Genomic DNA, 21,583 nt, shown 5'->3' with positions numbered 1-21,583 from the left:
TGCAACATCCACCCTCCGTGGTTCCCAGGGTGTCCAGCCCAGGTCACTGCAGTGTCCACCCTCCATAGTCCCCACAGCATCCAGCCCAGGTCCTCAAGGCATTGACCTCAGATCCCCATGGCTCCCACCCTCCATGGTTCCCACGGCATCCACCCTCCACAGTCCCTATGCATCCAACCTCTGTGTTTTCCGCAGCGTGCACCCAAGGTCCCTGCGGCGTCCACCCCAAGTCCCTACAGCATCTGCTCCCAGGTCCGCACACCATCTATGCCAGGTCCCCACGGCGTCCACCCTCCACTGTCCCCACAGCATCCAGCCTCCACAGTCCTCATCCCTTCAGCCCAGGTCCCCACAGAGTCTACCACAGGTCCCTGTGGCCTCCACCCTCCGTGCATCCCACGGCGGTCCATCCTAGGTCCCCCACGGTATCCACTCCCAGGTCCCCGTGGTGTCCACCCTCCCTTGTGCCCCGCAGTGTCCACCCTCCACAGTCCCCATGCGTTCAGCCCCAGTGTCTCTGTGGTATCCATACCCTGGGGTTCCCACCATGTGCCTGCATGGGTTAGCAGTGTGACACCCCTCCCAGGGTCCCCACTGCATTCTCCCCTAGGGTCCTTGCCATGCCCCCCTCCCCACCCAGGGTCTGCATGGTGAACCCCGAGTGTCCCTGTGCCTCTTAACCCGCCCTCAGGTGCCCCGCCACATCTTCCTCCCCAGGGTCCCACAGCATGCCCCTGAGGTCAGGTGCCTGAGTTGTGCCTGGGAGGTGGGGGACTGCGGGCCGGGGTTCAGGGTGCAGGGGCTGCCCTTTGTCATGTTGGGGTACCCCCTTTGTGAAGGCAGTTTGTACAGGTTGGTCTGTGCACAGCTGTCGAGCATTTTCTGGGCCTAATGGTTTTTCACTTTTTCCTTCTTTCCAGCCAGAAAACCTGCAGAAGAACCGGCTGCGGGAGTTGTATCAGGTGAGCTGCTTCCCACGGCTGCTGCATGCTCGCGCCTCCCTACTCCTCTGGGCAGCACCACCGGGCTCCAGTGGCTGGTTCTGGGCTGCCTCTGCTGGTAAGTGTTGCTTCAGGGCTGTGATGCACACAGAACAAAAGTGTAGACGAGCCCCTGGAAGCACCGGTGGGGACGCCACGCAGAGAGGCCAAGGTAGACGTGGTGTTTTATCTCCCAGCTGCCAGCATGTGTGCTTGGGGGTGTCTGTGCTTGGGGCTGCTCTCCATTGGGAGAAAGCCTCAGGTGGTAGAGACCCAGGCCCTTGTCTGTCCGAGTGCATCTGCCTGTAGTCCAGCTCTTCGCAGACTTCTGGGTTCAGGGGTTGAGGTTGGAGGGGGAGGCAGGCCAGGCTTTCTGTGGGTCTGTGAGAGCCCTGGGGTAGAACTGGGATGTCGTCCTGGCATTTCTCAACCTCATTTGACCCGTGCCCCATGCTCTTCCCGTGCAGTCCTGTCCAACAATGGGGCGAGGTCACTGTTCTTGGGCAGCAGGTGGAGGGGTTCTGGCAGGGGGAGCCAGTAATTGGTTGAGGTGGAGGGAGTGCTAGCCTGTGGGGCCTATGGTGTCTGGGCAGGAGAGGCAGCGGCAGGAGGATGCCAGCAGGGGTCTTTGGGTCCTGGTAGGCTGGCGAGTGTCCTCAGGCTGTGTGGCCAGAGCCCACCAAGCTGTGCAGCTCTCTCAGCTCCCTTCTTCCTGTCATTTTGGGTGAGAGCAGGTGCCATGTCAAGTTGCAGCTTTAGCTGAGTACATTGGCTTTAAGGCTTCTCTTCCCTCCAGTCAGCTCAGTTCTCATTGGCTTTGCCGGTATTATAACTTAAAAATGGAAATCCAGCAGAAAATAAACTTAGTTTTGGTTTCTTTCACTTTGCAGAGTGTTTTTGAGATTACTCCATGCCGTTGCCTTATCAGTAGTTCACTCATTTTTACAGCTGAGCATGGCATGGGAATCCTGCAGCCTATCCATTTTCCTGCTGATGGAAATACAGTGGTGTCTGGTTTTGTCTGTCACAAGCAGTACTTCTGTGACCATTCTTGTGCAAAGTCCTCTCAGTACCTGCCTTTCATGTCCCTTCGATAAATTCCCAGAAATGAAATATCAGGGTACAATGTTTGTCATTGTCAGGTTCATGTGTCCACTTGGCCAGGTGCTAGTACCTGTTTGTCTGGTTGGGAAGTGCTGGCCTTTGTGTCGCTGTGAGGACATTTCTTAGAGTTCAGTCACAATCACATCGGCTGCATCCACAGCTGATTTCATTTGTAACCAGCCAGATGAAATGTCTGCTGCAATGAGTGATGGTTAATCTAATCACTGGAAGCCTTTTAAGGAGGATTCAGAAGAGACAGGCTCCCTTCCTGCTTCAGCCAGGGAGTCTCCTGTGGCGTTCTTCTAGACCCTCCGTCGGAGTCCTCACCTTCACAGTCTGCCCTATGGATTTTGGACTCTACATTCCCACAGTTACATGAGATGGTTTTATAAATTTTATATTTACAGATATTTCCTATTGATTCTGTTTCTCTAGAGAACCCTAATATACAGGGTTGATAAATGTTATGATTTTCAGAAACTGCCTAAGTGACCACATCCCTCACTGCACTGTCCTATGGCCTACGTGCAGCTCTGCTGCCCCTGTCCTCTCTGGCCTGGTGTTGTTAGCCTCCTGGAGGGTTCCGGAGGCTTGGTAGCAGTGTAAAATGGAGGACGGTCAGCTTGGAGATGGTTGGTACATGACAATTGCTTCTTTCTCTCGGTTCTTAACTTTTATTTATGTTGTCAGTGTTGATGGAGGCAAATGGAGCTGCCCTTCATGGAGGCTCATGAAGTGGTGACACTGTTGCTAGTATGTCTTTGACCTAGCATTTGAGCGTTTTACAGACTGATACTCAGAGCTCTGGGTTGCAGGCATTCTTGGCCCCTGAACTGCCCAGAGGTCATGCTCAGAGGAAAAGGAGAAGGCCAGCCGGCCAGGCTCAGCCAAGAAGACCAGCTGGCCATGCTCAGTTGTTCCTCAGAGGTTCACACACTCACCAGAGCCTGCATATCTGTGCATCAGCCAGGCCCAGGGGCCAGTGGGATGAGGCGGGTGGGCTGCCTTCAGCCGAGAGCTCCCAGGAGCCAAGGGGGTTGGCAAGGCTGAGGCCTCGCTGCCTCCATGGCTTTCCTGAATGGTGAGCCTCTGCTTGGGCCCCCGTGTCCAAGGTCAGAGCAGCCGGTGTGTGGCATTGCTCTGGGATGCCGGGAACTTCTTGCCGCTGAGCTTGTCCTTGCTTCTGCCTGGCTGGAATTGTGAACAGCTTCCTCCGTGGTTCAGGTTCACCTCAAATCCCTTGCTGCCAGCTTGGGGCCTGACAAATTAGCAGGTGCTTATGAATTAATTACAAAATAAATGAATGCATGAAAGCTGGAAGAAGAATGTTTTCCAGGATTAATAGTGATGATATGATTAGAAATCTGCCTGCATGAGGGTGCGGATGGTTGGGTTGTAAGCAGGAGACAAAGCTGAAGACTGCGGCACAGCAGTCCTGGCAGGTCTTGGGCTCCGTGAGAGCTCTAGATGTTTCTCTCAGGGTAGTGGGGTGCTGCTGTATGTCCACTGGACTTCCCCATCGTTTTGTGCAGACCATTGGGTGTGATGTGAAAGGGGGTTAGTGAGGGACCAGTGACTGTGGAGAGGGACACTGTTGGGTATGGAGAGAAATGGGAGAGGTCACATGTGCTTGGTCATGGTTTCATTCAGTCCTCTTGTCGTTGTTAACAAGTGCGCATAAAGTTCACTATTCTGATTAATCTGAAGTCCTCTTTCTCTGAAAGGGCCCAAAGTGTGGGTATGTAATTTCCTAGAAATTAATCTTAGGCCGATCTCCTGCCATTGTGTTTTATCTCCCCTGAAAGTGTGATCCTCATTTAAGGGAGGACACTTCAGTTCTTTTCAACAGAGCCTTCCTGGCTTGCTGGGGAAGGGCAGCCAGGCAAGGAGACAGGGCTCAGATCCCAGCTTCACCACTTCCTCTGCTGGTAGAGAGAGGACTGGGAAAACCTGGGCTCTGAAGAGAGCAGGAGAGCACTTGGGTCAGCCCAGGAGAGAAGCAGCACCCCCTGATCCTGGCAGGCTCTCGGGGTCATGAGGCTGGGGTTTGCAGGGTTCCCAGCAGCACCTTGATAACTCTCTAGATAACTTTTAGGAGCCAGGAGGGAAACAAGTGTTTGGTGGAGCCTGGTGTGGTTCATGTGGACAAGGACTCCAGAGAATGCTAATTGGGATTCAGGGTGGGTCCTTTGTATAGAGGGGAGTCTCAAAATTGGGGGGGAGTGGAAGCTGGCATGATGGAGAAGATAGTACTCTCCTGAGCACGGAAGCCTTGTGGGACACTGTGGAGAGTGGTGTTGGAGAGTGCCGAGTGGGCCCCTTGAGGCTGGCTGAAACCCCCCTTGAGGCAGGGTAGCACTGCCCTGCCAGTGGTGTCAGGGCCATGACCGTGTGGCCACCATGGCTGTGGTACTGCCCTGGATGGGGCATGGTGCTGGCTCGTCGATGTCTCATTTGATCCTGTGACTTCCTCCTTTTGGGCCAGAGTTGACCTCAGAGTAAAATCTCTTAACTCAAATAGAATTGGGATATCCCAGAGCAAAATATGGTGTTAAAATTGCAATCAAGTGCACACCTCTGGGTCTTACCCTTGGCTTTGTGTGTGTGTGTGTGTGTGTGCGCGTGCACGTGCATGCGCATGCTGTATGGCAAGGGTCAAATTTCATTCTTTTTTCATGTGAGTATCCCCTTATTGAGGCACCATTTGTTGAATTCTTCTGTTTGTTTTGTTGGTTTTTTGTTTGTTTGGGAAGCACATGGGCTGGGAATTGAACCCGGGTCTTTTTCCTGTAAGGCCGTCCTTTCTGCCTGCTCCCTCCAGTCTGGTCTCAACATTGGTTCTGACGTGGGTCACCCAGACCTTGGTGGTCAGGGAATGGCCTGGCTGGCTGGGGATCAGTGTCCTGGCTGGCCCTGCTAGCTCCTCTTCCCTCAGCCTGAGGCCAGCTTCCTCCCTCAGGCCCTGCCCCTTGGAATTGTGGAGTCAGAAAGCAGAGGGCAGGGCCTGCCTTCAGTTTGTTTGGTGTTATTTAGGTTTTGCCTTTAATTCCCTGTGCTGTCTCTTGCCAGCATTTCAAATTTGGTCTTTTCCAGAATATTTTTCCTGAACGTTCCTATGAGCAATATATTTGAAGGAAGTTATAATGAAAGATCTATTTCTATTGTCTTCCTGTTCTTCTTATTTTTGAGTTAGAAACTGATCCTTTCTTGCGTGTGGGTTTCTGGAGGAACAGATGTGTAGTTTCTGGACAGGGGTGCCCTTGGGTCCATGGGCCAGGGGGCAGAAGAGCCTCAGGGCTATGGGCAGAGGTGCTTGGTGGAGGAGGCACAGCCTCAGCCCGGGGCTCTTGCTTTGTGGACTCCGCAGCGCTATGTCCACATGTGTCCTGGGCTTTGAGCGGCTAGCCCTGTTCCTCCTTGGGAGCGCCACATCCCAGGGCCTTGCCATCCTGAGCTTTGCCCTGAGCCCCTCATGGCCACCCTGTGGGTGGCAGGGGGGCGAAGATGGGGCTGTCCTGGTGCCTGAGGTTGCTGGGGTCCACTCCCTGCCCCCAGTGCCAGGGCGGACAGAGGTTGATGCCCAGCTGCCCCAGCCATGCCCCCTTTTCTGCCCGGTGGGGTGGCAGTGCCAGAAGCGGTGCCCCAGCATAACTCACTGAGAATTTTTATACCCTGTTAGCTGGAAGTTTCCCAAGGCAGGTCACTATAAAGGATCATCTTCTCATGAGCCATTCTGAATTTCTCATCTGCAGTGATGAAGCCTCTTTGACATGAAGTGTCTAATTCGCGTGTGATCGTCTGCCTTTGAGAAACATGCAGACACCAGAGATGGCTCTGCTTGCCCTATCCACATGGCGTTGGCCTCCCTGAACTGCACCCCAAAGCGGGCGGTCATGGGAAACGGCTGCCTGTGTTTCCCCTTGCCTTGCTGTGAGGACATGGAGAAGGTTGGAGACCAGGTGTATTCTCCTCCCAGTGCTCCTCTGGCAGCCTGGCCCATGGCTCTGGGCAGTGGAACGTGGCCTGTAACACTCCTGCCAGGTTCGGCATGGGGGTCTGCAGCAAGTGTTTTCTTGTGGTGAATTTCAGACATTTGTGTGATGGTAGAGAGGATGGTCGAGGAGCCCCCAGAGCCGTCCCGTCCCACCATTCCCAGCTCCCAGCTGAGGTGTGATGACATCCAGGAAATGTCCCCTATTGCAGCCTCCCAGGCTGCCGCCCATTCTCCCTGTGCTCAAACACTGCGTGGAGGTCATGTGGGCATTTCCAGGTGCCATGTGTTCAGCGCTGTCCTTCCCTGGCTTTCTTCAGGCTGCATGGTGGGTGGCTGCCCATGGACAGAGAATAGCAGTGCATGGTTTTGATTCTTGGCTTGCCCTATGCCTGGTGAAAGAGCCTCCACCTTGGGGATCCTGTTTCCAGGCCAGTGAGCCGAGGTGCTGGCGGAGTGGGCCTGTGTCCTGGCTTGGCTGGTTTTGGTCAGATCTGTCAGTTGTTAAGAGGAGGGCTGTGGCACTGCCTGTTCCTCTCGTTCCATCAGTTTTGCCTTATGCATTTTGAGGTTGTGCCAGCCATGCACATGTATCTGTTGTGGGTTTCTCTATGAGCCATGTCTCCATCGCTGGGCTCTCCCCTCCCGTGGCTCCATCCCATAAGCCGTGTCTCCATTGCTGCTTCCTCCTCTCACGTGGCTCCATCCACCTGAGCCATGTCTCCATTGCTGCTCCCTCCTCTCCCATGGCTCCATCCCCGTAAGCCGTGTTTCCATTGCTGTGTTCTCCTTTCTTGTGGCTCCACTGCTCCAGCCTGCACAGTCTGCGGCTTGCATAGCGTAAGGGTCTTTTCATTTGCTTCCACATAGAGGCTTTATTTGGAAGTGTGACTCTTGTAGGAGGCATGCACTTGCTGTTTGACCTCTCCTGCCCCTCTGCCTTTTAATTGGCAGTTCTCACCACACACTAGCTAGCAGGACTTTCTGCTCTGGTAGAAGTTTTCTGCTTCTGGCCTGTCCATCTTTGTGGCTTAATACCCCTTGAAATGTGACTGGTGTGACAAAGGATCTGAACTTGTTAAGTTTTCTTTTTAACCTTAATGACCTTAAATGGAAATGGCCACAAATGACTCAGGGCTGCCACTGTGGACCGCAGTGGACTAACCCTTTTGCATTTAGTGTAACTGTGGGTGTTTCTGAGCTTGGGGCTGTCGCTTTAGTGTTTGTTTTGTGTATGTGCTTTTACTAGTTTTGTCCCCTTGTTCCTCTATTCCCACTTTCCTTTGGATTATTTGAAGGTTTTTTTTTTCCATTCCATTTTATTTTATGTACTGATGTTTTGGCTTTCTCTCCCAGTGGTGACTGTAGGTTTATGATGTATAGGCCTACGTGTTTTATCATCTACCTAAGTTAATGTTACCTCCCCTTGTATAAAATGTAGACATCTTAGAATCTCCTGCAGGCCCAGCAGGTGGTGCTGGCCCTGCTTGCTGACCAGGAGCAGGCTGCCCGGCTGCCCTTGTACCCCAGCCCAGGCCCCCAGGCCCTGCATGCTCCGGGCTCTGTCACCACAGTCTGTGCCCACCCGCGGAGCCTGAGCCGCTTATTATTTTCTGGCTCTTTCCTGAGAAGTTTGCCCATCCCTGCTCTGGTAGATCCCTTAAAAAGGGCTGCTGTACGCAGGATTTCTACAACGTTTGCAGGTGAACTGTTTTTCCATACCCTTGCTGCTCTCTGAATAGGTCATCCTTGGTTTATACTTCATTGTGTTGAGTTTTTAGGAAAGACTGCTTCATCATTGCCTTGCTTTGCATGCAGGGTTTGAAAAGTCCAATACCAGTGTAATTGTTTCAATTTTCTTATTATTTTATGGTTTATTTGGTGTCCTTGGGGATTTTACATTTTTCTTTAAGATCTAATAGGTTTCTTAGGATGTGTTTCAGAGTTGGTTGTTTTCAGTTAATTTCCTCAGGCACTCAGTCAGTTCTTCCAATATGTAAGTTCTGTTCTGTTTTTGGAAGGTTTGTGCATCATAATTTTAAATATTAGTCCGGTTCCATTGTTTTCCTTTTCTTCTTCAGGGAGTCTGGTAATATGAATGTACCTCTTTCTTTGCTGGCTTCCATTTTCATGTTTCCTCCCTTACTCTTTTTTTGTCATTTCATTTTCACTCTCATGATGGCTTTACTGCCTTCAGTGTTCCTTATTGGGAATCATTTAAATCTGTTCTCCCTTGGGCACTTTGTGATTCATTTTTCCTTTCTGTAATGATTTTGCATTTTTCTTCCATTCCTTGCATGAAGTCACTGAGCACTGTTTGCATTTCATTCTTCTTTGGTTCATCTCCACTTGGTTTTGCACTCTTGCTTCAGAGTGTTTTTGTTGTTGTTTTTCTTAAATGCTTGTTTGCTATGTGGACTGATAGTTTAATTCTGTCTCCTCATTGTTTTCCTGGAGTGGGGCATTTTCCTGTTCCTGGTATGAGAGCTTGCCTGCTTACGCTTTGGCAGTTTCATTGTGGGGTCCTTCCTTTAGGAGAGGGTAGTCGTCTGTGGGCTCCCCGGCTCCCTGCCACCCCCTCCTGGCAGCCGTGTGAACTCCAGGTGCTGCTGGGGTGGTGGACACCCGGAGTTGTGTGTTCTCTGATTTCAAAGTGGTCTTGTTTTGCAAGTTCCTTCCCCTCATTCTCGTTTTCCCTGAAATATCCCCTTGCTTCTCCTGCCTTTTTCTTCTCCAGAAGACATGCCTTTTGCACGGTGCCATGTTTTTAAGCTCTGCTACCCCATCAGTTCAGTTGTGTCCCCCTCCTGGTTGGACTCTGAAGTGCCTGGAACCCCTCAGGATGTTCAGGCTTGCAGCTTTTGGGCTGCAGCTTTTGCAGCTCCTGGTCCTTCTCCGGGTTTTCCTGGCCCAACTTGGCTCACCCACTGGGGATGCGAGAGAACGTGAGAAGCCGCGCTTCAAGCTTTGGTGTGCTTTCCCCTCTTTGATCACAGTTGTCTTGTTGTTCCCACACTCTCTTCAGGCTGTGCTGTGGGTGTGTGGTATATGTCACATGCACTTTTCCTTTTTTGTTGTTTCATATCCTTTGGGGGGGAAATTTGGGGTGGGCAGAATGTCAGTACACAGGTGCCTATGTCTTGTTGTCCTTACATTTCCTACTGCTCCTTCTGCCAGGAGACGCATTTTGCACTGGTGCCTGCTGCTTTCAGACTGCAGAGATCTGTGAGCAGTGCTGGGATTGAGAGTGGGATGGCTGGAGAGTGGGACTGGGTGGAGAGCATGATTGGGTGGAGAGTGGGGCTGGTTGGGGATTGGGGCCCTGCATAGAATGTGGGGCTGGATGGAGAGTGGGGCCCTGGGTCCAGAGTAGGGTTCGGTAGAGAGCGGGGCCCTGGGTAGAGAGAGGGTACCTAGGTGGATAGCAGGGCCTTGAGTGGGGAGCATTTGTGCTGCTCACAGGTGCCCTTCCCCTCCTTTTGTATGAGTGCTACTCTTCTGCCTGCCTTCCTGAAGGATGGCTTCACTGGATATTGGATTCAGGGCTGGTCCTTTCTTTCATCTCCAGTTTAATATGTTGTCCTGCTGTCTTCTGGCCTCTGTTTTATGCCAGCAGGTCATGGTGATTTGAATTGTGCTCCTGTATGTATTGGGGTTATTTCTCTCTCTGCTTCAAGGTTTTTCCTCTTTATTTTTCATTTTTTTCCCATTTCATTATGATTTGCATGGGTATGGTTTTCTTTGAATTTGTTTTGTTTAGCATGCCCTTTGGTTCTGGAATCTGTAAATTTATGTCTGTCACCAAATTTGTGACTTTTTTTTTCCATTTGGGACATTTTTGGTCACTGTTTTTTCACAACCTTTTCCTTGTCTCCTGTGGTTCTCCAGTTTTGCCTGTCGGACCTTCCAATGTTGCCCCACAGCTCCCTGTAGCTCTGTTCACATATTTTAGACATTATTCTTTCTTTCATGTCTTCACTGATTTCTGTTGATCCGCCCCCAATTCAACGCCTCTTTTCTCTGTCATCTCTGTTCTGCTGATGAGCTCTGCCAATAGTTTATTTGCAGGTCTTGTATTTTCTTAATTTTAAAATTTCCTATTGTTTTTCTGTTTTTAGTGCCAGTTTCTCTGTTGCGATTTCCCCTATTGTCCATGCAGGCTGGTGCACTTTCCCTGACAGGGCACAGTCACGGCAGGTCATCATATTGGCTGTCTGACGCTTTGGGGTGCGTCAGCACTGGTGTGGGCACCGTTCTGCAGGCGTTACATGTTCCCTGCTTTTTAAAAAGGAAATGGCCGGCAGGGGTCTGGACTGCATGCTCAGTCCTGCCTTCCGCTGGTCCCCATGTGCACGGTGAGCCTTGAGTGGGCTCAGGGTTCAGGCTCCCTTTCCCAGCCACCGTTTCCTCCTTTCCTTCTTTGCATCTCCTGTGGCCAAAGGAGATGGTGGTGTTTCTCCTGCAGTTTCTGCACGGACAGCTGTGGCCTCCCTGGGCGAAGCATTTGAGGAGGAAAGAGCACCCCTCCACCTGCTCCAGAGCCTGCAGGCTGCTTTTGCTTCTCATTTCTGCTTCCAGGGCCATGCTTGCCATCACAGAGCTGGCATTCGGGCAGTCTTCAAGTCTCTTCGAGGTGGTGCTGCCCCTACATGTCTTCCTCTCTCCCAGCCTTTTTCAGCTTGTTGTCTCTTTTCTTACAGCGTGTCTGCTGAAGTAATCAAGGCCTTTTCCAAAGCCTTATATCTGGTCACGTCCCTGTGTAGGTGTGTAAATTTGGGTTTCGCAGGTTATGATAGATAGCAATGTCTAATTGAAGCTTGTGTGAGAGCAACCTCCTGAGGAGCCTCTCAAGTCTATTTGTACATTCTCTGCCACTGATACTTTATTAGTTACACGTTTTCCCCCTTTTGTTCAGGATGGAATTTTTGATCCCACAGTGCCAGGTCTGGATTCATCCCTGGGAGGGTCTCCTACATGGCCAGGGATACTTTCACCCCTGGATATCAAGTCTCACATGGGGGAAGGCAATGATTTCACTTGCAGAGTTGGGCTTAGAGAGACTGAGGCCACATCTGAGCAACAATGGAGGTCCTCAAGAAGTAACTCTTAGGCATGCCTATGGGTAGTCTAAACTTTCTCCCATCCTTCAGCAGACTTTGCTAATACTTTTTGATTATCTGCTTAATATACTCTAGGATGTATCTGGGTATTACAGTAATTGATACATGATTAAAGGACCTCTTTCTTATTCTGGGGTCTCTGTGTTTCAGTTGTTCAAATGAGCTATACAGATAGGTTGAATTAGATTATGCACTACAGAAAATTTCAATTCCAGAGCAAATAAACCTTTCTTTATTGATCTCAAATATAGACACTGTCTTCCTTACCCCTACATTCTGAATTACTTTAACTCCAACCTGTTGGGCTTTGTTCTTATTGCTAAATACCAGGTTATACATATAAAACAGCACCTCACAATCCAGAGATGATAATCACTACTCCTGACTTAATGTGTCTGTTCTAAAAGTTTGCAGTCTGGGCCCTGTTTTCTTATAAGCATTTTCTAAAGGTGATCATACCTATTTTTTTTTGTTTGTTTCTGGCTTACTTTGTCTCACCTAATAACCCACATGTTCATTGACATTGTTGCATGCATCCTGACTTTGTTCCCTTTTGTAGCAGCAACCCACATTCCTAAGTATGTACCCCATACTCCTCGGTCAGTGCGTCCTTCAGCTACCTGCATTGATCAGGCATCATGCATCAGGCCCCAAGTTCACAGTCTATCAACATTCTCAATTTTAGATAATTTCATCATTTCCAAGAGAAAGAAAACCAATAAACATACCCTCATGAAATAGGACATCTAGACTTCCTCTTAACCCCTGTCCCTCACCCCATTATTTACCTGTGCTGGTGCTGTGGTAGTGCTGATGGTTTCCTTTTAAACATAGCTTGTAGCATGCCATCGCAGTTTTCCCCCATACCATGGATTAAACACTCTTTGTAGAAGAATCATATCTTTGAAGTAATTCTTGCGAAAACTAATTCATATTTCTAGTGTTAATCAGTGGGACACGTAGGCCTATACAACCCCTTTCAATCTTGTTCATCTTTGATATGGTCATATTATATACAGACCCACTGGGGAACCACCTTCACTCTTATCTATTCCCTTACATTGGAGTTCAACCTCATTAGCTAATGGTTTATCCATCTCTAGCTTCTATGTATCTCTAAGTCCCCTATATTCTGTATTATAAGCCTCTGATGATACCTTTATGCTGGTCATAAAAGTAGAATTATATAGTAACTGTCTTTTTCTGTCTGGCTAATTTCGTTCATCACATTATGTCCTCAAGACTCATCCATCTTGTCATGTGCTTCAGGACGTCATTTTGTCTTACTGCTGCATGATATTCCATCATATGTATATACCACATTTTGTTGATCCACTCATCTGTTGATGGGCATTTGGTTTGTTTCCATCTTTTTGTGATTGTGAATAATGCTGCTGTGGACATCGGTGTGCAAATGTCTATTGTGTCATTGCTTTCAGCTCTTTTGGGTATGTACCAAGTAGTGCTATTCTGGGTCCTAGGGCAAGTTGATATTTAGTTTCCTAAGCAGCTGCCAAACAGTCTTCCATATTGGCTGCACCATTTATACATTCCCACCAGCAATGCCTAAGGGTCCCATTTTCTCCACATCCTCTACAACATTTATAGTTTCCTGTTTGTTAATAGGTGTGAGCTGGTATCTCACTGTAGTCTTGATCTGCATTTCCACTATAGCCAATGAAAGTGAGCATCTCTTCCAGTGCTTTTTTTTATTTTTTTGCCTGGGCAGGCACTGGTCATCGAACCTGGGTCTCAGGCATGGCAGGTGAGAACTCTGCCTGCTGAGGCGCCATGACCAGTCCTCTTCATAGCTTTTGACCCATCTGTATTTTTTTTTTTTTTTTTTTTTTGGTGTGGGCAGGCACTAGGTATCAAACCCGGGTCTCTAGCATGGCAGGCAAGAACTCTGCCACTGTGCCACCATTACCTGTCCTTAGCCATCTGTATTTGCTCTTCAGAAAAACATCTGTTCACATCTTTAGGCCATTTTATAATTGGGTTGTTTGTTCTTTTGTTGTTGAGTTGTGTGATTTCTTTGTATATACAGGAAACCAAACCTTCGTCTGATATGTGATTTCCCAAATATTTTCTCCCCGTGATTTAGCTGGCTCTTCACCTTTCTGACAAAGTCTTTTGAGATGCAGAAGCATTTGAATTTGAGGAGTTCCCATCTATCTATTTGTGCTTTGGGTATCAAGTTTAGGAAGCTACCTCCTAATGCTAGGTCTTGAAGATGTTTCCCTACATGTTCTTCTAGAAGCTTTATGGTGCTAGTTCTTGTATTTAGGTGTTTGATCCACTTTGAGTTAATTTTTGTGGAGAGTGTAAGAGAGGGTTCCTCTTTCTCTCTCTTGGCTATAGACATCCAGTTCTTCCATGATCTATTATTGAAAAGACTATTTTGTCCCAGTTCAGACGATTTGGGGGCCTTGTCAGACTTCAGTTGACCAATACAGTTGGTGGTGTATTTCTGCACTCTCAATTTGATTCTATTGGTTAATGCTTCTGTCTTTGTGCCAGTACCATGCTGTTTTGACCACTGTGGCTTTATAGTAGGTTTTAAAGTCAGGAAGTGTTAATCCTCCCACTCCATTCTTCTTTTTTAGGATGCTTTTAGCTCTTCGTGGTCTTCCATATGAATTTGGTAGTTAGCTTTTCCAATCCTCAAAGTATGGTGTTGGAATTTTGTGTGTGTGTTACAATATTTGTTCCCCCTATTATTTATTTTTTATCCATACGTTTACTCATGTGTTGATAAGGTAGATGAGAGAAGTGTCAGACACAAGGTTTTCACAATCACACAGTCACATTGCCAGAGCTATATCATTATACAGTCATCTTCGAGAAGCATGGCTACTGGAACACAGCTCTACATTTTCAGGCAGTTCCCTCCAGCCTCTCTATTGCACCTTAACTAAAAAGGTGACATCTGTGTGATGTGTAAGAATAACCTCCAGGATAATCCCTCAACTCTGTTTCGAATCTCTCAGCCATTGACACTTTATTTTGTCTCGTTTTGTTCTTCCCCCTGGGAGTAAAGTCCCTGGGGGGAAATTCACGTGATGGAAACCAGCAGCTCACACGCTTGGGACCCTCTGGTCTGCGGGGCGTTGGCAGCCTGGCCCTGAGCAGGATCTCAGGTCCATGCAGTCCAGGGTGGCTAGAGCGGCTGACACATTGCTCCTGCTGTCCCTAGCCTTCTGGGCTGTCCTCAAGATTGCCCTGCGCTCCCCACCACTGACCCGGGGGATGTGGCCGCCCCTCGGCTGGGCTGCCAGCTTATGCTCTGGGCACAGCCACTATGGGAGACCCTGACTGCAGCCACAGCCCCCCTACAGCCCCCCCACAGCTCCCCATAGCCCCCAACAATCCTGACAACCCTCACAGCCCCTGGCAGCCTCATGAGCAAGCCACACCCTCCGGCGCCCCGGGGACACTATGAGGTGAGGTGCCTGGGGAGGTTTGAGACCAGTTTTAGACACAATAGGAGACGGGTGGTTCTGTGACCTGAGCCTGGGAAGGACATGAGAAAGGTGAAGGCCAGGCCCAGTGGCCAGGTGCTGGTGGAGTGGGGAGCCCTGGGTCCTTGAAAAGAGCCCCTTGATTCCCCCAGTGACTCCACAGGGGTATACTGGAGCTGAGCACCCACTGCATGCAGTGTGTCCATCCTTCTAGGGTACCAAGCCACCTCCAGGATGGGACAGCCACATACCCCTACTGCCCACACCCCTCCCAGCAGAGCATGGTGGGGCCTCCGTGGGGCAGGTGGGGGGCAGCGTCCTTCATGCCCTAGACTGGGGAGGATATGGCCTGTCCCTGCTTAGCCCAGCTCAGCTTCTGTCTGCAGAGATGCAAAATGGGGTGGGAGCTTCCTGGCCCAGAGTAAGGGACAGAGGCTGGGGTTGGGTCCCCAGAGCGCACTGGCTTGTTGCTGAAGCTCCTCCTCTACGGCAGCCTTAGGCCACCAGGCCCTTCTCTCTGCAGCCCCAGAATCCCAGTCCATCCATGGCCACGCCGGGGAGGGGCCTCATTGTAGAGCATCCCAGCTCCTCCTGGTAACTGGTATGTCCAGCCCCCACTGGCAGCAGCCCTCAACCCTTCTTCCCCCACGGAGAACAGCATTGATGGTGCCAATGGTCTTCGCAAGACAGGGACCTCGGGTGCCCTGTACCCCACAGGGCAAGTCAAGGAGCCCTTTCTTTATGCATTCAAGTGCCTCTGCCCCCCACAATAAAGCCCAGGCCTGGTGTGCCCACCAGTGCCTAAGCCTAGATGGCCCTGCCCCGGTGAGACTGGGCAACCTCCTCGGGGGCCCTGGCCTGCTTCGCTGCCCTGCCGACTGGGCTCGGGCCCCTTGCCACAAGTGCCCTCTGGGTCTGGGTTCCGCTCAGGGTTCAGGATGATGGGAAGGCCAGGTGGGCTCGCGGGCAGGGTGCACCTGCCTGGGGTGTTGGAACAGAGACTTTGACAAAGGGCCAGTCATAGAATAGAGCAGGTGCGACAGGCCCCCCATGGATGTGAAGGGGGAGGCTGGGGATGAGGGCCGTGCTGCGAGGGCCAGCCTCCATGTGAGCATGGCCCCCCCTGGGGTTGGTGCCGATGTGGGTACTGCCCGGGTGGGTGGGGCCCTCACCTGCTTCCTACTGACATGGGTGTCCCCACCTCCCTCCCACCTGTTGCCCTGCTTGCTCAGAGCCAGCGGGTTGGGTCCCCCAGGAGTGACCGAGAGCCTGGGCAGCATCCAACCCCCGTGTCTCCTCCAGCTGCCCCCATGCAGGGCCCCCTGGGCTACTTCTGCTACCCACACCTCAGGCCCTAATAGTGGCCCCAGCCCGCCTGCCCCAGTAACAGGTCAGGAGGCCCCAGGGGTGGGGGCGGAAACTGGGAGACACCTGGTGGAAACTGGCCCCCATCTTAAAGTCTTATAAGGAAGGCACCGCCACCAAGGCGGAGGTTTATTTAGTCAGTAAATGAGATGGCAACAAATGATACAGAGAACACTGGTTTGTTATTTGAAGCAAAATTTGAAATTAGATTTTTCACCTCACAGGGTTTAGATATATACATAGAACCATGGTTGGGGCAATGCAAGGCCTCTTCCCCTTCCTTATCCCGGCATCTAGTCCAGGATCTGCAGGGACCTGGAGGAGGAGAGGCTGGAGGGAGGGGAGGGGATAGGGAGGCAAGGAGGGAAGGGGAAAGAGGGTAGGAGTGATTGGGGAGGGTGGAAGGGAGGGGACGAGGGAGGGAGGGTGAGACAGAGGGAGAGGAGGGACGGAGGGAGAGGTGGGAGGGTGGGAAGTGAGGAGGGTGGAAAGTGAGGAGGGAGGGAGGAAGGAGAAAGACTCTCCGTGTGTCAGTGCTGCTCTGTTGGATACCATACACTGGCTGGCTGAAACATCAGAATTCATTGTCCCTCAGCTTTGAGGCCAGAAGTCTGAGAGCGTGCCCTGGGCAGGACTGATTGTGCTCCTCCCATGGGATAGGTGCCGGGTCTAAGAAGTGTCCTCAGCAGAACTGCAGCTAGGAAATTGGGGACAAGCAGCCCGGGTGACCCAGGGACTGCTCTCAAGGCCACCCTGAGTTCTCAGGGCCCCCTGTGTTCTCAGGACCCACCAGGATCTCAGGGCCTCCCAGGACTGCAGGGCCCCCTGTGTTCTTATCACCCCCCACCCCGCAGGTCCTTTGAGACCTCACCCTCGGGCAGCCTAGACTTGTCTCCCCATGACACCTTGTGGCTTGTGGGGAGCTGCCCATAGCCCTGACCCCCAGCAGCTTGCCTCCCCAGACCCAGCTGCAGCCATCACCCCCTGACCTGCACCTGGGCCTGGGTGAGGAACCATGTGACTTGAGGTCCTGGGGACTTGCTACGCTCACTCCAAGTCCTGCCTCCTTGCGGCTACCCCTCCCACGTCCCTGCCGACATGCCCATGTGCCCCAGCCAGGGTTGAGGGGCTGGGGGGGGGGGGTTGGGGGGTCCTCAGCATAGGGCTGTAGCCCATGCTCACTCATCTGGCCACATCCTAACACCACCTGCCAAGTCCTGTCTCCCAGGACTGCACGGGCCGCATGCTGAGCCCCCAATTCCACCCACAATGAAGGAGGCAGGAGGTGCACAAGGACCAGCTGCAACTCCTCCAAGGAGGGTGAAACCGACCCACCTAAAGGCAAAGCACCCTCACATTTGGACCCCATGGAGACATGCGGCACCACCTACAGAGAATACGACATTGAAGCGATGGCATTCTTTGACATACCAAGTGCTCAAATAAATGCAGGGGAAAAAAAGGATTTGGAAAAAGCTGCATGCTGAGTATATTTATATTTTCCGTGTCAAGCAAGTGTCCTGTAATTCTTCCATGAGGACTCGTTCCTGCTTCATTGAGGAGTGTCCCTCACCAGCCTTCCTGCTGAATCCTGTTCCTGGTATTTAACCTCCTGTCTGAGGTTCCCACGTAAAGACATTTCTGTTGCACACCCCCAAGGCGCCAGATTACTGGGTCCTGAGCAAACACACGTTCCTCCCATGGACAGTGCGTGAGTCTTTCAAGTCGGCCTTCCCAACAGGCCACCTGCCACCCTGCTACTCCACCATCTTTGGACTGTCACTCTGTCACACGTTTGCCTTTGAGGTGGGTGGGCTGCGGCAGCTGTTGCACTTTCTCATTTTCCTCCAAACCCTGCGGGGTTGAGCACCTGTCCTCCTGTTTTAGTCATCCATTTGGTTCCCTAGTATTTAATTAGACTCTCTACATATATTCAGGCATGACGTCTGCCTTAGCTTTTCTCTAACATGCATTCCCTGACTGGTTTTCACCCTAGCATGAGTCCAGCTGCCCCCCTCATTGTGTCCTGGAAATACCCCGGAAGAAGAGCTGGAACTTTGCTTCTCTGCACATCTGGCACCGAGTCATACCTGTACAGGATGGAGACACATGACACTACCTGCAGGTTGTCGAGGTTCTAGGTCAGGGACAGTCTCCAGTTGCCACATGAGCTCTGACAGGCTGAAAATCGCCGAGGAAACCTCCAAGTAGTGACCAGTCTCCTCCTGTGCTCTTCTCAGCACAGAGTTTGCATTTCTTGCTGAGTCACCCTTGGCAAGGTATATTGTCCACTTAATCTGCCAATTCACAATCCCCTTCCAATGCATTGGGTACCAGCACTGCATCTCACCTGCCTCTGCATCTGCACAAGCAGCCTTCCACCCACATATCCACTTGCAAAGTGTGAAAGAGGATCAAAATAAGAAGGGAGAATGGATTTTTCACAAATGCCTTCTGCTGGAAGATCATAGTTACAGTGACTCAGTGGGGTGCAGATTTAATTAAGATTGGATTGGGCATCGTGGAAATGATGTCAACATCAACCTTACCCTCCTGTAAACTCACCGAATGTGCCAGTCAATATTTACAGTATTTGAAATACTTCTTGCAGGCCATGGATCCATGTGCATATTCACTTGAGAAATGTGGAAGTTATCTACATCATCTCTGACTTTCTGCTTTGAAAGCTTCTCTGATGGATGAGCAGAAGGTGGTTCCACCAAGCACCATCTCCTCAGGCCTGGTCGGGAGCCTGGGTGCTGCTGCTGCCAGGCAGGTCCCCTGTCCAACCTCTTGCACTCTCTGCACCATGCCGGACAGCACAGGGAGCAGCCGCAGAGCAGGTCTGAGGGCCGCAGCCTGGCCTAGCCTCTGTTCTGAGCTCAGAATGCTTTTCTCTATGATGCCTTGTCCTTCTGTCTATCTGTCTGACAGCTTAGCCCATCAAGAGCTCTCAGTAAAGAGTATTCCCATCATCTTCTTCATCATCATCACCCCCACTGCCACCAATCAGCCCAAAGGCAACTCATCTTGGACACAAAGTTACCTTCCTCTGAAGCCTTTCTGGTCTTGTGACTAACCTGCATAAGGCTGTGAGCCCTTCCTCATCTCTGGACCTCCCATAGCCGTGGTGGCCCCTTCCTTTGTGCCCCATTGCAGACACCTAAAGTCACAGGTCAGGCCTTCCCCCGCCCCTCATCTGCACTGCAAGCCCAGGGTCCCCTCCTGTAGGCCCCCCTGTGGGACCCCTCCTGCAGGACCCCCCTGAGAGATGCTGTCTTCTGTGCCCTGGGGGTGCTGGTGAGGGTGAGGCAGCCATCATGGGCACATCCCCCATACCAGGCACTGGGCCATGCCTTCAGGCAGGGGAGCTGAGGCTCAGCAAATTAGCAGTCTCTGCTCCGCCCCTGCCACTCTGCCTGTTTTCACAGAGGCCCCGACTTTCTCTCTTTGCCCAGGTATGCCTGTGTGTCCCTCTTTCCTGGCACTCTCTCTATAGGCAGCCTCTCCTGCCCTTCTGAAGGCCGTGAGAAGACTCAGCCCCACAGCTCATGGAGCTGAAGGCCTAGCCCTCATCCTTACCACCAGCCCAGGTGGTGTGCCCGGGTCACCACAGGTCCCAATTGGTGCATAGCCCTGGGAGAGGTGGGTCAGCCCAGGCAAAGGGCATTGCGGGAGGTGGCCATCCCTAGTCTGGGGGTGCTTGAGGGGACACCATGGGGAGATGAGCTGATGTGCCCACATGGGGTGTGTCCATGCCCTGCCAGCTGAAACCTAAGAAAGGGGGCTCTGTGGCCTCGAACAAGGGGCGGAGTCCCCAGATCCCCTGAGACCCTACCCCCACTCTCATTTCCCTGCGAAATGGGTAGCAACACCTTTCTGGTCTGAGAGGTTGGGGGTGGAGGTGCAGTACTGAGCTACAGGTGTGAGGTACGGGGCCATCCTTCCCCACTCTTGTGATCCAGAGGCCCTCTTCTGGTTACCCCTCCCAGCACAGCACTAGGGTCAGCAGAGAAGATGACATGCTCAGGTGGGGCCTGCCAACCCTGTCCAGCTGCCCGCCCACACTCCAGTCCTCCTGGAAGGCATGTTCCAGAAACCAGCCACTAAAGGGTGGGGGCCATCCCCCCAGTGCCATGTCCACTGCCCCTTCCTCCCCAGGCTCAGCGGACCCCAGGCCCCCATCAGGATGATGATCACCTTCTGTGCCCAGTGGTGGGGTGGTGGTGTGGGGCATCCTGGGAGAACCAGGGACAGCATCACAGTGCCACGCGGCCCAAACAGGAAATGGGTCCTGGAGGCCGAAGCCTTGCTGCAGAGGCTCATCGAGGCCTGGGCTGGGACCATGGTGCCTCCAGTCACTCGTGGGCTGAGATGTAGTGAGCGGGGCCTCCCAGCACCACTCTGTGCTGGGGTGGACCCTGTGGGCAAGACCTCCCTGAGAGGGGCCGAGGCTGTGGGGGACCCTGTGGGTAGGGCCTCCCTTTACTTGGTCCAGGCTAGGGAGTCACTGTGGGTGGGGCCTCCCTCACAGGGTCAGGCTGGGGGGGACCCTGTGGGTGGGGCCTCCATGTGTGGGGTCCGGGCTGTGGGTTAGAAGTGTGAAGCAGCTCCCCCACAGTGGGTGCCTGCACAATGATGGATATTCCAAAGCTGAGATAGGAGTACAGACTTCCCTTTCCATGATGAGTTCCAGATAAAATAATAGGTTCCCCATTCATTTGTAGTTGCAGAAATATTTCTGGCTAAAACAACCTAGTCCAGCCCTTAGAAAGAGGTCTGGGCCTGGGCTTCCTTCCACCAGGAGTCTAGCCATGCAGTCTGTCCACCAAAACTTATCTTGAGTGATCACTTAACCTCAGTGTTTTTATATATAACACTATAAGGCTGCTCTGTACCCAGCAGGGATATTGGCGTTTGGTTATTAAATGATTGGAATGGACTTTGCAACTGTGAAATGCAAACTATCTGCTGAAGGGTGATGTTTGACCATTCTGTGGGCATCCCCAGGAATCCCAATTACAAACCTCTCGAGCGTCTGATAGCTCTGAATCTGCAAATATATTGGTTTATCATCTTAAAGTAAGTAATAAGGGGATACGGCCTGGCTTTTATGAACGTTTACAGCATGCTGTTGTCTGACAAAGATGAGGGTCACATCCCCTCCTGGGCCCCAGGCGAGTATGCAGCTGGGTGGCTGGGATGGAAGCGCGCTGGCTCCCTCTGATGAGTGGATGCTGCAGCAAGATCAGGCAGTGGAGTGGCTGGGACTGGGGCCTCCCTCTGTGTTCCTGGGAGAAGGAGGGAGCTGGAAACCATGTGCTGGTGGGCCCTGTCTCTCCTGAAACTAAGGACTCAGGGCTTTCAGAAACTTATTAGGGGGTGATTTTTGGGAAAAGGTGGCACATAGACATGAGACTACATTCAAAAGACAAAGGGGGCCCAGCATCTCCAAGAACATCAACCAATTCCCTCCGCCATCCCATATTATCCAACATGAAGAAGTTAGAAAGGGCACAGTCCAAATACCCCTAAAGATTGGGAGAAGGATCAAAGGAAAAG

The 21,583-nt window shown here is 51.7% G+C and overlaps 1 protein-coding gene across 3 annotated transcripts in view; it reads left to right on the top strand.

The window, feature by feature from the left end:
- The window catches only part of LOC143685201 (putative palmitoyltransferase ZDHHC11B), an 85,116-nt gene that overhangs the window by 3,791 nt on the left and 59,742 nt on the right, over positions 1–21,583 (top strand). For 2 of the 3 annotated variants that reach the window (XM_077162913.1, XM_077162911.1), the window contains exon 2: positions 921–962. In XM_077162913.1, the coding sequence (XP_077019028.1) occupies positions 921–962 (42 nt within the window). Of the gene's footprint in view, positions 1–920; positions 1,060–21,583 lie in introns of all 3 variants that reach the window. The other variant, XM_077162910.1, reaches the window with a different exon arrangement.

The sequence above is a fragment of the Tamandua tetradactyla genome, chromosome 5 (assembly GCF_023851605.1).
Source record: "Tamandua tetradactyla isolate mTamTet1 chromosome 5, mTamTet1.pri, whole genome shotgun sequence".
Lineage (NCBI taxonomy): Eukaryota > Metazoa > Chordata > Mammalia > Pilosa > Myrmecophagidae > Tamandua > Tamandua tetradactyla.
Note: the sequence above shows the minus strand (reverse complement) of the source record. Positions and strands in the feature narration are given on the sequence as shown.